Source organism: Cyprinodon tularosa, unplaced genomic scaffold, assembly GCF_016077235.1.
Source record: "Cyprinodon tularosa strain WSP-4 unplaced genomic scaffold, ASM1607723v1 ctg174, whole genome shotgun sequence".
Classification (NCBI taxonomy): domain Eukaryota; kingdom Metazoa; phylum Chordata; class Actinopteri; order Cyprinodontiformes; family Cyprinodontidae; genus Cyprinodon; species Cyprinodon tularosa.
Window position 1 is genome coordinate 450377 of NW_024038565.1, and position 15003 is coordinate 465379.

General features: G+C 37.4%; 1 protein-coding gene across 4 annotated transcripts in view; it reads right to left on the reverse strand.

Annotated features, from left to right (window-relative positions):
- atp6v1h (ATPase H+ transporting V1 subunit H) overlaps window positions 1–12048 on the reverse strand; it is a 34149-nt gene extending 22101 nt beyond the window's left edge. For 3 of the 4 annotated variants that reach the window (XM_038281728.1, XM_038281727.1, XM_038281725.1), the window contains exons 1-5: window positions 11954–12048; window positions 10376–10524; window positions 6650–6749; window positions 5353–5442; window positions 4278–4391 (exon numbers count right to left, since the gene is read on the reverse strand). In XM_038281728.1, coding sequence (XP_038137656.1) covers window positions 4278–4391; window positions 5353–5442; window positions 6650–6749; window positions 10376–10479 — 408 coding nt within the window. In that variant the 5' untranslated portion in view covers window positions 10480–10524; window positions 11954–12048. The remainder of the gene's footprint in view (window positions 1–4277; window positions 4392–5352; window positions 5443–6649; window positions 6750–10375; window positions 10525–11953) is intronic. The other variant, XM_038281726.1, reaches the window with a different exon arrangement.
- Between the last annotated feature and the right edge of the window lie 2955 nt (window positions 12049–15003).

Here is a 15003-nt window from a genome sequence, read left to right on the forward strand (position 1 = left end):
TTTAATCGTCTTGCACTTATTGCTACAGAGAAATGGACAAACATTTCAATCTCTGTAGGGGATGTTGCAGCAAATAGTACTTCTTTAGGATGATGCCAATTTCTTTTGGATTTTGTTCAGCACAACAAAATACATGCTTTTTATCTTTCAAATTTACAGGTATAGAATACTTTTAATTATCTATTAAATTAAATTGAAATAGATTAAATTGTTGTGACAAAATGTTTAGGGGTGAAATAACACTTAAAATTTAGTAAATACTAGTTGTTGTTACTAATATGTCAAACAGAAAATGACACTAATGAATGCTGTTTGTAAAGGTTATTTTGGTTTTTACTGTTCTATTTTCATAAAGAGTAGTAAGATATGAGTAACCTCAGGCAAACATAAGCAGGGAAGCAATTAATCTGGGGGCTTACAGAGATAATAGTAGAAATAGTTTACAAGGTTTTCTCCAGAAATAATTCAACAATAAAGTATTTTAAAATACTATGATACAATATCCATCTAAGGCAGGACTCACTGAGAATAGTAGTGTATCTTATACACCATGTCATCACAGTAAAGCCTCCTCCTGCCTTCAGATGAGAGAGGAACAAATTTAGCTCTCCAATTTCCTTCTTTTCGAGGAAAGGATACGTTGAAACAAGGCTGATGTTTAAAAGTAAGACTCAGCATGACACTTGGATTGAGTTAAGTGCTGTATCACAGATCTGAGGTCACATTATGCCCACCTGCTGGGTGCCATCTGGCTGCTCTTCTTAATTAGACTTTGTCTGCCATGTTATAGTACTCGGTTTGCCATTAGATGGTCAGTCTTGAATGGAAAAGAGTGCCAGACACTTCATTACATTAACCTTTTCACGAAAAGGGGGCAGTTGTTTAGTGTGCAATTATTGATGAATTGCTATGATTAGTAACAGAAGTTTCTGTTAGAAGTGACTGGATGTGAAAACTGTGATGCAGTGGACTATGTTAGAGGTGGAAATGAGAGCTTTCTTTTAGTATTCAGTACACGGTAATGGCTCTTAATTATTCTGTGTCCTTCCCAAAAAACAAAGTTGTGGTTCTGCTTTAAGGTCGAGCTATAGATAGGTCCCATCCATAAACCCTTGAATATACACCAATGGTCGCAGCCATTCTTTAAAAGAACAGAACATACAAGAAAGCCACATTGATGCTCAGGACTATGAAAATATAAAATTATATTTCAGTTCTGAAATTTGAAAAATGAAAACAGAGATGCAGCAAGAACGCAGCTGTTTATCTGAAGTACACGTTTAAGCAACAGATGTACTCCTGAGTGCAAAATGCATGATAAAGTGAACAGATGGGCACTTTTATTTTCATAAAAAATGATTGCAATAAGAATCCATTGTTAATGGTTCATTAATGGTTTGCAAATCTGAAAAACTAAGTATGGGTAGAATGCTACTGCCTGACTAAAGAAGAAAACGTCGGGAGTCTTGAGCTCTGATTACGCATTCATTGTGACATTGTTTGATAATGTATGCCATCACATTTATTTCAAAAGGCCCGCGAGCAAAATAAACATACTCGCATGTATGTATGTTAAACTACTTCTGCGCATGGTTTATGTATCACCCTACAAAAAGATCACACAGGCGCGAGAAAATTCGGCTTCAAGACGAGAAAACCACTCTCTACGCGTGTCAGCTTCTCCCATGTGCGCTCGGGATCTCACCGCGCGAATGATTTTCTATCTAGTTGCCATGCTTAAGGACAGTTGCATTCTCAAAAGCGTGTCTGCCCTTAGAATGAATTTCTCCTCGCACGAACAAAATGTGTTTTGACAGGTTGAGCAGAGACAAACGTCTGTGAGCCATTTGATAATAAGTCTCATCTTTAGAGGTGGATTCTTTATTTTTATAACTTTGCCTCAATTTATTTAAAGTTTCATTTCTATACTTTTAAGATATGAAACAAACTCCCTAAAAAACGAACAAGTGCAAAAACTATATCAGACCTGGGAAAACTATTGTTAACACCAGCCTAGCCCAATAGGCCAAAGACTGCTTTATTGTTTCTATAATGTCTTTGATTTTCATTTGCTTATTTCTGTCACTTTAATAGTCCTCTCTTGATGTATGATCATTGATCACATCTTTACATAATGCTTCAGGTCTTTCAAGTGTATTTCATGTTTCTCATTCATTTGTTTCTTTGAATCTCCGATCCTTTCTATTTTCTGTAAAGCACTCTGTATTTCCACATCAATTGTGCAATGCCTGACAGTTGACACTTAAGTCCTGCATGGAAAAAAATGTGGATTGTCAGAAATATTAATCAGAGTTTCTTCAATAACTAATTAAACTAATTGCTGTACTCAAGCATCCCCCCACCTAAGGGAAAACCCAGCAGAGAATGAATGGGTAAACAAGAAAAACTTAGTTCTAATATAGGACAATCAACTGCTGCAGCGTTCCTGCAGAGATAAACCTCAACTACCAACTCTTTTCTTTGGGATGTCAAAGACACTATGTCCCCAATAACATAGAACCTTAATGTATATATATTTTATTTTATTTCCTATGGATTTTCAAATGATCTTGTTGTTGTTATAGCAGTTATATCTGGCTTACTAACTGGCAACACTTAAGAAAAACATCTTAAGAAATATTAAAACAACAACCAATAAACAGGTTCAAATTATTACAAAATATTTTTTTGCAGACTGTCCTTCTGGAAGAGGTTGCTGCTTCAAAAATAGGTAGCTCTGATGAAATTGAATAAGCAGGTGTGTGAAGGTAGCATAGCTGATAGAAAATGACCTGGGGTTGTCTATTTGACAGTTTGCTGTCCTCCTATCAAGTCTTGTACTGCCGTCTCTTCTTAAATGTTACCACACACTCCTTTCTGTTCACACAATGCTCCCAAAAACATCAATCAATACACCAGGTCACCTCCATGAAACTTCTTCACTTAGGCATTGATAAAAACCTGCTCTTATGGTTATTTTACAAAGAGTACAAAAGATGAGAGCTTGGCGCTGTGACTGGTTTGATGCTCTGCGGCTCTGTGAGTTGTGAACTGCAATGCATCTTAGGCACCTGTTACCTTTTGTTCATGTGTGAAACCTTCTCTTTCAAGCAGCAATGTTTAGGTCAACACTATCATTAAGTTCCATACAGCCTTCATGATAGTGTGTTCACACCAAATGTGAATGAATAAAGTGAAAGATTTACATGTTATCCCCATCTAGAGGTATGTTTAGGAGCAGAGTAATACAAAGAATGTGTTTCTAGAAATGCAAACAGTGCAATTAGGGTGTATAAAATGGTGAATTTTGCAGTACTGCAAATATTTTCATTTTGCTGTCAATCTGCATAACATCAGCTAATCAGGAACTGAATGTTGTTGACAGAGGGAAGGAGCAAAGTTGAGACAAAGCTTTTTGTCTCAGAAGATTTTGTGTTGAGATAGAATAAGGTAAGGAAAGTTCTTTAGAGGTTTGAAGGAAGCTTTTAAAAAAGCTGTTTTAATTTAGCCCAATGAAGGACCATTAACTCATTCATTATTCATACTCTTGGAGCTCCATAGCTGATCCCGATCAGCCACTGCCTCTGCCCGGCATCTATTTAGGATCAGGTGGACCCAGGGATGCCTTTGAAGACCCTATTGCTCGGCTTTCAAAATGTAATACTGAACTATAAGAATCAGCTGCATAACATTAAGAAAACTGTAACTGGGACACTACTTCTAAATATTAACATATAGAGAATGTAACAATTGAATTGTAATTAATTATCTGCTCAACAGTTTGTTTCTTGCTCTTGTTTATTGGTTAAGTAATGTAAAGCTAAACCTGGAACTTCCCTAAGATCTACTAGTAAAAAAAAAAAGCTAATCAATTTTTAACTGGTCTAAAGATTTTGGTCTTAATCGGGACTGTAGAAAAGTGGGAATGTGAATGTATAGCAGTTAAATAACAAACCCAAGCAAATATTGTCTTTATGAAATGGTTTGTTACTCCAATAAAAAAAACAAACATATTGCAGGACTTTCCCTATTGCAGCTCTGAATCATTTTTTCCCCCTTATTCAGTCAAGCCATCAAAACAATGCATTATTCAACATCATACTGCTAAATGTACACTTTCTAAGTTTCTAAATTTTGCTTTAAACAATAAGTCGTTTTTGTTCTATAATTCTAAGAACAAATAAATCAGAATCTTTGATAAACATAATAACCATTTAATTACCCTAAAAGAAAACTGGAAATTGACGCCGTTTTCTCCAGTTTCTCATATCACTCACCATATGAACAGTAAACAGGTCCTGACGATTGAGCATTGGAAGGAAGTAGGACCAGGCTGTATTTTTTGTCTTTTTGGCGAAATCGAAGAAGATGTTGACTCTCTGATGGTTCTCCTAAAAAAAAAATCTTTAATTAGCAATGCAAATGTATGAATGAATTAAAAGACAGCCACGTTTCACAGGACGAACAAATCAACAGGATGTACATTATTAATTAAGACTTCTAAGATCTTCTCCAAAATCATACAATAATCTTTTATGAATTTGGATTAATAAATACACAAATTACAATGCTTTTTTAGTTGTTATATTCAATACAAGAAAAGTAAAAATGATTGAATGATTAAAAAAAAAAACTATTAAATAATTCAACTCAGTACCTCTAGCTATCAATAACCAGTGGTTTTACAGTTATTATGTAAATTAATGTACAGAAACACAGCATTTCATAGTGACTTCACAGTCCCAGAAAAACAAAAAAAGCTTTAAGTGACCTCTCATGAAAAAGACTACTTCCATGCAAAAGTTACATTCAGTGGCGCAATTACACATTTATTGTGTTTGATCATATATTAAACTGTAATGGCACTATTAATTGGGGTTTCCTATTAAATCAGCAGTAAATTACTAGTTTTGGCAGCAAAGGTAACAATGGTAATTATATTACCAGTCTTTAATGTTTATTTTAAGCTTACCGTACTAGAATTATGATTATTATAACAGCATGCCCAGGTATTATCATTATAACTTAATGGTAAACAATTACAGATTAAAAATGTTATGTTTTCATCAACAAAAAAGACTACTCAGCAAAATAAACTACAAATCGCTTAATAAATGATCTAGTGGCCTTTTGAAAAACCTCTGCTGATAGCTCAAAACTCTTTGTTCGTCCAGTCATTCATTTTAAAGGGAATAAAACTGCCTTTTTGCAGAACACAAATATTTCAGAGAATAAAAGTTAAAAAATAACTTTCTGAGCAGGTAGATGTACCTCGTACAACTTTCTCAACATCCCTTTTTTCACTGAGGCAAAACGTTACACTTCCAAAAGTCTGAGGCTGTATTTGTTTACCTGCAGCGTGTCATCAATCAGAGTCAAGATATACTGGACTGTCTGTTCCTTGGAGATGTGGGCCATCAGGTTCAGAAACGTCTTTGCACACTAAAAAACAAAAAAACAAAACAAAAAAACAAACCATGTTTTTTCAAAGAAATCAATCTTGTCTTTGTTACTTTATTTGAACAGCACATCTAAACAGAAACCGGAAACATGACCCTAACAGTAAAAATCAAGCTTATTTGCAAAGGTTGGTGAGGATTTTGGTCTATATTAGGAAGGGAGTATATAATAAACGCATGAAATAATTTAATTTAGACAGGGATTTTAGAACCCCTGTCAGTTGTAGAAGTGTGAATGTAGAGGTTTTAAGATTTTAAAGGTATAATGGACAATCTTTTATTCCCGGGTGGATCATCTAAATAAGTGGTCCTCCTAATTGTCAATCATTCTGGTGATATGTTTACGTAAGGCCATCCCACGTGCTCAACCTGTTAGCTATATTTTTCTGTGCATGTGCACGTTCAATCGTTTGTGTGGTGAGCAACAGTTTCAGACAGTCATTGAAGCTCACCTTTCTCACCGCCGTTCTTTGAAAATGGCCGAGGTTCGTAAGAGAAAAAGTGTCTACGAAGTGTATGAGAAGAAAAGAAAGGCCTTAGCCGAGGCAGATATATCCCAGAATGCTTTGTGTGGAGAGCTCTCCTCGCAAAGCATTATGGGATTTGCTGTCACAGCTGCACCCTGTCACCATAGGCCGTTCCTACCTGACAGCGGCGACTAATTACAAAGATGGCGCAAGCACCGCGCAGTGGAGGAGGAGTCAGGTGACAAACGGGGAGCAAAATGAAGTGATCATCTGTCCAAAGAGTCAATTAACGGAGTTAACTATAAAGTCTACTTTAAAGTCCCCGCTTTATATAGTGATTGAGGGATTTAGGGGTTAGGGCGGACATTTGGGCACAGTAAGCTTGTATGAGCTATGAAAACAACAACTTTTAAACAGAACATACATAAGGAGAAATGGGCTTGTGCATATTCACGCACACGTTTAATAGGCGTTCCCTCTCAGGGTTGTGCATGTGCATTTTTTTTTTAAAGTGGAGAGCGCGGGTCTTTTTAAAGATTTGTGAAAATCCTCCACAATACCTTTAAATAGACGCAATTTGAGAAGATTGTAAAACTCTAAAACAATGTAATTCTAAAAAAAACAAATGTACAACCAGTCAAGCACCAACATGGTAGGTTTTAAATAAACTGGAACCAGTGAATGGCCATATTAATATGAAAAGTACATAAACAGACTGCTAACCTGGTGTCCCTCTTTGGTCAAAATGACTTGCTTTTCCTCAGAGTTGGCCTTTTCAAACTTCTTAATGAACTCGCAGTCCTCAGCAGAGATCATCTGACTCCTGCAGATAAAAAAAAACTAACAAATTAATACAGTGACAACAGTAATGTTGGCAAATCATCAGCTAATATCTGAACTACAGTAACATCAGCTGAAAAATGAAAAACCCGGTATTTATTCTTGAAGCAATATTACAAAAGGAAGGCCTGCCATTAACACATTCATTGTGGCTCTGCACCTGCATGTTACCTTCAACATGAAAGGGGCTGCCTTCAACAACAAGCAATAGCAGAAATGACCATGGATATAAGATGTGAACACACTCAGACAAGAACCCAGCTGGCTCGTAAATGGTATGTGGCTGGAACAAAATCAACATGATAAATGGGAAAACAAATAATTGAAGCCTAGATTTGAATAGTTACAGACCTGCTAAACTGAAAGGGTAGAGACAAAATAGGAAGTTAAACTCATGACAGTGAATCACAGTCAAGGAACCAAAGAACAGTTACATTAAGATCTTAAAGAAACAAAAACCCTCCAAAAATCAGTACCTTATCATGGAAAGACTGAGGAGTATACATATAGGTATGTGTGTACATGCATAATTATTACTGCTTTACTTTTTAAAGAATATGCAAAACTGACTGTTTTTTATTCTCCATAAACAGAGTAATATATCATAAAAACACTGTAAAGTACAATAATCTATTTGTATTATTTTCCTAGCTGTTATTTTTATACGCTTTTCTAAGGTGCACATTGTTGTGACTACTTCTACTATAACTTTTACTGCTGTAAACACCACAAATTCCCCATTGTGGGACAATATAGGGATTTTCTATTTTATTCTATTCTTTATAAATACAATGGTAGAAACCCTTTTAATTTCCAAATAGATAACTACCAATTACATATGAAATGCTAAACTTTGACTTCATGTAGGTATAGTTAATATTACAAACTCTACTGAAATCAGCACCTAAAAAAATTTGGCAGCATCTAAATAGCAGAACAGTTGTTAGCTAGTCATTGTATTTTAATGGAAACTGATAGCTGACTTGACACAGGAACAGGTCATTTCTGTTGTTTCCTGAGACAGTTGCAAATGGGATGTACTGCATTGTGGGAGGATGATCTTTCTATGAAGGTATTCCTTCCAACAGGGGCAATTATCTGCTCCTCTTCTCAACATATGAGTTTTAAAAAGAGGAGGTGAACTAGTGGTGAGGAAGCAGTTTATTGAGGAGAAGCTGCAAAACTCTAGCCTAGTAAATTAGCCCCACTCGCCAGCGGCCAAAATAATTTTTGCGAGTTTGGTCTAGCTCCGATCAATGCCCCAGGCCCTAGAACTGGTCTAGCTCCGATCAATGCCCCAGGCCCTAGAACTGGTCTAGCTCCGATCAATGCCCCAGGCCCTAGAACTGGCGGGCCAATATCAACGCAGAGATACACTATATTGCCAAAAGTATTTGCTCACCCATCCAAATTATTGGAATCAGGTGTTCCAATCACTTCCATGGCCACAGGTGTATAAATTCAAGCACCTAGGCATGCAGACTGTTTTTACAAACATTTGTGAAAGAATGGGTCGCTCACAGGAGCTCAGTGAATTCCAGCGTGGAACTGTGATAGGATGCCACCTGTGCAACAAATCCAGTCGTGAAATTTCCTCGCTCCTAAATATTCCACAGTCAACTGTCAGCTGTATTATAAGAAAATGGAAGTGTTTGGGAACGACAGCAACTCAGCCACGAAGTGGTAGGCCACGTAAACTGACGGAGCGGGGTCAGCGGATGCTGACGCGCATAGTGCGAAGAGGTCGCCAACTTTCTGCAGAGTCAATCACTACAGACCTCCAAACTTCATGTGGCCTTCAGATTAGCTCAAGAACAGTGCGCAGAGAGCTTCATGGAATGGGTTTCCATGGTCGAGCAGCTGCATCCAAGCCATACATCACCAAGTGCAATGCAAAGCGTCGGATGCGGTGGTGTAAAGCACGCCGCCACTGGACTCTAGAGCAGTGGAGACGCGTTCTCTGGAGTGACGAATCGCGCTTCTCCATCTGGCAATCTGATGGACGGGTCTGGGTTTGGCGGTTGCCAGGAGAACGGTACTTGTCTGACTGCATTGTGCCAAGTGTAAAGTTTGGTGGAGGGGGGATTATGGTGTGGGGTTGTTTTTCAGGAGCTGGGCTTGGCCCCTTAGTTCCAGTGAAAGGAACTCTGAATGCTTCAGCATACCAAGACATTTTGGACAATTCCATGCTCCCAACTTTGTGGGAACAGTTTGGAGCTGGCCCCTTCCTCTTCCAACATGACTGTGCACCAGTGCACAAAGCAAGGTCCATAAAGACATGGATGACAGAGTCTGGTGTGGATGAACTTGACTGGCCTGCACAGAGTCCTGACCTCAACCCGATAGAACACCTTTGGGATGAATTAGAGCGGAGACTGAGAGCCAGGCCTTCTCGTCCAACATCAGTGTGCGACCCCACAAATGCGCTTCTGGAAGAATGGTCAAAAATTCCCATAAACACACTCCTAAACCTTGTGGACAGCCTTCCCAGAAGAGTTGAAGCTGTTCTAGCTGCAAAGGGTGGACCGACGTCATATTGAACCCTATGGATTAGGAACGGGATGTCACTTAAGCTCATATGTGAGTCAAGGCAGGTGAGCAAATACTTTTGGCAATATAGTGTATGTTTTGAATTTTTGAATGCAAAGCGGGCGGGGTTTTGATGGCGTGACGACAAAGCTGCGCAAAGCTGGAGAAAGCACAACAAGGAAGATGGGAACAACTATTGAACAGTAGCATGCACTGCGCCAGCAGCAGCTTTCAATGGAGCGCTCCATTGAAAGTTAAAAGTTTTCTTTTCTGTTGATGTTGTTCAATAAATGTACGTTTTAAGATTATTTGAGGCGAGAATATTATACTTTAAAGCATCACTATATGGTCCATTTACTGATTTAATGCGTAATTTTCCCGAAGTTGAGAGGACCGCGGCAACCAGCGGACCTCCGATGCCAACAGCAGCCAGGGCTAACCGCAGCCCGTCTGCAACGGCCCTCTCTCGGCATAGTCGTGTGAAGGACCGCTGGCTCTGATGGCAATTTTTGACTTAGCTTTGGAATCAGTTTTGAAAGGATTAGACTTGGGGGTTTGGTTGAAACGTGAGCAGGAAGTGGCTCCACTCTCATTCATTTTTAAGAAGGACGTATTTGCTGTTTTACAGACAGTTGCGCTCATTGGTCAGAGCGTTGGCCAATAGGCACATACAGTTGTTTAAAAAAACAACAGGTTGTTCTCATCAACAATCTTCTGATGTGTCATTCATCGGGGCTAGACTAAATTACACATTTAATCTCACATTTAGTCTGGTTTATCAGGCTAGCAAAACTCAGATCCCAAGTTCAAAGCTCAGAAACTCAAGGTTCCTGATCATCACCCTTAACACACAAGTGGTCCCAGAAAGCTCTGGACAGCCACCACTGTAAACGGGATGGATTAAAGGCAGCGGGAATTTCTTTATTAGACAGGTGTTTTAGGGACTGTTTATTAGGTGTTTTTTGACAGAGCCATGAGAACAGACAGAGCTGAACCACATCAGCGTGTATTACAACAAATATGTTATTTGAATTAGGGCATCATCAGTTTGAGAGCATTAAATGAAAGCAGTTAACTTACTGAAGATAGGACTGCCAGTTGACCAGATTGGCCCGAACCTCAGCTGCCTTGGCAGCAATGATGTTGGTCGGGACTGCAGCGTCCACAGCCCCACGGATATCCATTTTGTCCTGGATTCTTTATGAAGTATGCCTTGATGAAAACAAAACCTTTAAAGACAAATAAATTTACAACACTATAGTATATCAAGCAGCCAAATGGGATTACAAACTTTAAAACTTTGCCTGCTGCTAGAGGATTTTTTTTACAACCATCTAAATCCAGCTGAGTTTGCTAAACCTTCACAGAAGACAACAGTTGGAAAACACAAAACTTCAGATTAGAGAAAATAATTGAAGATATTTTAAGAATTTAGACATTCAATGCTTAAAATACACAAATGTTATACATATCGCAACAATGGCCTGTGCTTGTATGTCTGCTAAATACATAAATATAAATATATATATTTAGAAATATAAATTAGGTAGAGATTTTTCTATGTTTACAATGTGTTAATTGTTTTATTTTATTTTATTTGGTCCTTTATTATTTACTGCGTTTTATTTCAAAATACCTGAGAATCTAATTATTTTACTTTGTTAACAATTAGGCTATAAGTTATATTATGCACAGTGCATGAAATAAAACAAAGAAGCATGGCAATTCGATATAATAAAAATAATTATATATATTACAATCTTCAAAATGAAAAACTAAACATGTTCTTAGTTTGATTAATAGTTTGGAAAATTTGAATTCCTTCCATTTTCTGCTGGGTTTAAAGCTAGTGACTGAAAAAAAAAGCACTGAATCAAAGTCTAAATTCTCAGGTCAACTCAAACAGTGTGGGTTGTTATCCTATTCCAGCATAACCAGTGGCTCCCTTCTAAAGATTTTGAGGGGCAACCTTGCTTATAGCACCTAAGATTCATGAAATAATCATATCTATTTATATCAGTTAAACTGCTGGACTGCTTTCTTGCTAAAATAATATTTAAACATCAAATCTTAATTAGGCGCAGGAAGACAGGTGATTTGTTTTGTCTATAAGCTAAACAAGCTGAGTGGTTTAACACCTTTTTTTTTTTAAAGCTCTTCGAGCAAAAGGAGAAATTATATGTTGGCACAATTCTATTATCAATTTTATTAGAAAGTTATATTTCAAGTTCGTCATCGTATTTTAATTAGACTGATACGAGTTATAGAGGTTGAAGCTGCTAGCGTTAGCTTGCAGCTTGTCTTAGCTATGACAATGTCATTGCTAGCTGTAATAAGTTTAGACAAGAACTGAGATAAAAATAAACGCAATTCTTGGTCTACGACACGGAACACTAAACAGACTTTAATATGATATAATCAGAACACCTAAAAAGTCTAAGTTTTTATCTATATGAAGACACAAAACCGTTAGCTCGTGCATCGTTTAAGAATAATAGCATAGAATGCTAACCAAAGGTGATGTGCTAATTTAGCATCAAAGGCTTTCCGTAAAGTGTCAAAATAACACATGTTGTTACAGTAATATCATTCTAGACAACGACAACCTTTATACACATGAAATGATGTTTAATGTAAATATCCAGGGTGGTTACTTACAGCTGTTCCGCACTGCTGTTCTTAGCTATGCTAACAGCTGACAGACTACAACACAGCGTCACGATTCGTCATGTGACAGTCACTCATTCAGTCACATGCACCTCAGTCTACCCCACACTTTGTATGTAATGTTACAGATTGTTTAGTATTTTTTTCTGTATAGGTTATACTCTTACAAAATGTTTCACTTTATGATTTGAAATGTGTAACATATTGCAAATGGATTTATCTAAACATAGGATGAACAAAAACACAATATTTCCTGCCAAAAATTGTTTTTACAACCTTAATTTTCTAAAAATCATTCGTTTTTAAAATTTACATGATTGGAATATCAAGAAAAATGATCTTTTTGACCATTTCTGTTGGCAAAACTTCAGCAGATTGTCAAGAGTGATAACTTTCAAAACTGTCAATCAATCTACACTGGTTTTCTATCTGATGTAGGTTTGGCAGCCAGGTTGTCAAGAGAGAAAGTTTATTCTGTCTAGGGTAAACTGCATGGGATGAAGCTCAAATAAGTTTCTGCCCATAAAAAATTATTCTTCTTTTATTTTGGTGGTATTTTGGGGATCATCACAAAATGGCAATAATTTTTTTAGCAGCTAGGATTAAGTTTAAAATGCGATGTTATTTTACAAAATGAATGATATTTTGCACTGTATCTACGTTGCCAGGGAGTTGAGACAAGGAAAAGGTCCACAACATCAGATATTCTCCAGCATACCTGTAGCATGAGCTCCTAAATTTGATTAGGGATGTCCCAATCTGACACCTGGTATCCGTCCAAAGTTAGGTAAAAAACTAATATTTGATTGTATCAACCTGCAACTAAAATCTTCGATACTAACATACGGATAAAATCATGCTTTTGTCTAAAGTATATGTAACCCTTTGGTTTATACTAAACAGTTCAGCTTTTCTCTTTATGACTGTTGTTGATTATAGTTCTAGTAATATCACTTAATTAGACCTTTTCTAACATTCCATGCAACAAAATAAGTATTAAAAGCATGTTTGATTCATGCTGATATTGTATCGGGTCAAAATTGGTATTGGAAATGAAAAAGTTGTATGAAGACATCCTTATTTTAGATGTTTCACACATAAACAACCTGAAATTCTTAATATTGCTTTAAAAACGTTTAATCTTAGTCTTACATGAGTAAATATACATGTCAGGCTCAAATACCACTAGAATTTAACAAACGTGTCTTTCCTAAATGATCAGAACTTTAAGTTTCAACATTCATTACATTTCAGATTTAAGCAACATGCCACATCCCACATTTCAGTACATTAAAGAGCTATTTGATAATATTAAAATCAGAAACAAAACCACCTAAAAGGAAAAAGAAGTTAGTTATATTTGAGAAGTTTAAGAAGAAAATTAAATGCACACATTGGAACATTCTCTAACAGTGAAAAAATATATATTTACCCTCCATCCATCCCTTTTCTTCTGCTTTTCCGGGGCTGGGCCGTGGAGGCAGCAGTCTAAAGAAAGATGCCCAGACTTCCTGATCCACACACACTTCCCCCAGCTGGGGTGACCCAGAGCAGCTAATGTCTCTGAGCTGGACACAAAGACAGCTCAGAGACATAGTCCCTCCAGCATGTCCTGGGCCTTCCACGAGGCCTCCTCCCAATGGGACATGCCTGAAACACCTCCCAAGGGGGCATGTCGAGGTTGATATCCTGAGGTTCCCATATATTTACCCTGAAATCGGAAAATCAGTTATTGTAGTACGTTACTTCAAACAATGTTTTAAACCTGTTAAACTCTTTTAGGTTTGTTTTCTGTTACATCTACAAACTTCAAAGCATTGTACAGGGAATAATGTGACAGATTAAAGTAGCATAAACCTATAAAGTGCAAGGAAGATTAAGTATTGTTTATCTTTTTAAGAAGTTGCTGAGATTTGTGGTTCAGGCGACAAAATATGTTGAAAGAACCATTGGCCATGATAAGTTCTGTCCAGTTACGGCAGTGGGGAAGTGCAGTTACTGTAGCAAATGGACCTGAAATTCTTATATGCCACTACTGTAGGAGCTATACGGTTGCACACAATCCTTTGCATGATAGGATGTTTAGGCACATGCAAAGGATTTTAGGCAACCTTATACCTCGTAAGGGGAGGAAAGGACTGTCAGGAAGTCCTTATGCGAAATAAACTATCAATAATAAACGTCCTGCTTCCTCTTCCTACCTCCACCCTTACTGCTAGCCCCATTTGGCTAGCACCTATTTTGGTAACCGCTCATGCACTTTTGCTTTGGCTTAAGTTTCTATATCAATTTGCCTGATTTACATGGATGGTAAGTTTAAAATCTGCCACAGCTTGCATGCCATCCCTCTTTTCCCTGCTAATCCCTCACAGGCAGAAACTGTCACACAGCTAGGAGTCTGGCAACCACATTCTGCCCTCTGTATATGAGTCAAGCAGATAGCAGTTATTGCAATGATGAACGTCATGGGAAGTTACAGTGCACTCCACACTTATTGGCACCCCTGTTTATGATGTGGTCGAGGACTTCTAAAACATTGTCTTTTTTTTTAAACAACACAGAACCCAAAGGAAAAAAGAAGAAAAATCCAACCTTTTATTTAAGTACATTACTTTGGTGGTAATAATAAAATCACATGTTTAGAAAATAAAGTGAAATCATGTGTCCCACAATTATTGGTATCACAGATGTTAATACTTTGTGCAACCCCATTTTGCCAACAAAACAGCACTTAATCTCCTCTTATAACGGTTCACAACAATGGAGAACTCAGAGAGAGAGATCTTTGACCATTCTTCTTTCCACAATCTTTCTCTCTTATGCACTCTCCTATTTAGCTGGGCTAAATAGGAGAGTGCATAATTGGTTTGAAATCTGGGGAATGAGATGCCATGGGAGGACAATGAGTTTGTGACTGCTGAACCATTTTTGTGTAGATTCTGCGACATGTTTTGGATAATTTTCCTGCTGAAAGACCCAATGACGACCCATCATTAGCTTTCTGGCAGAGGTCATCAGGTTTGTATTTAAAATGTCCTGGT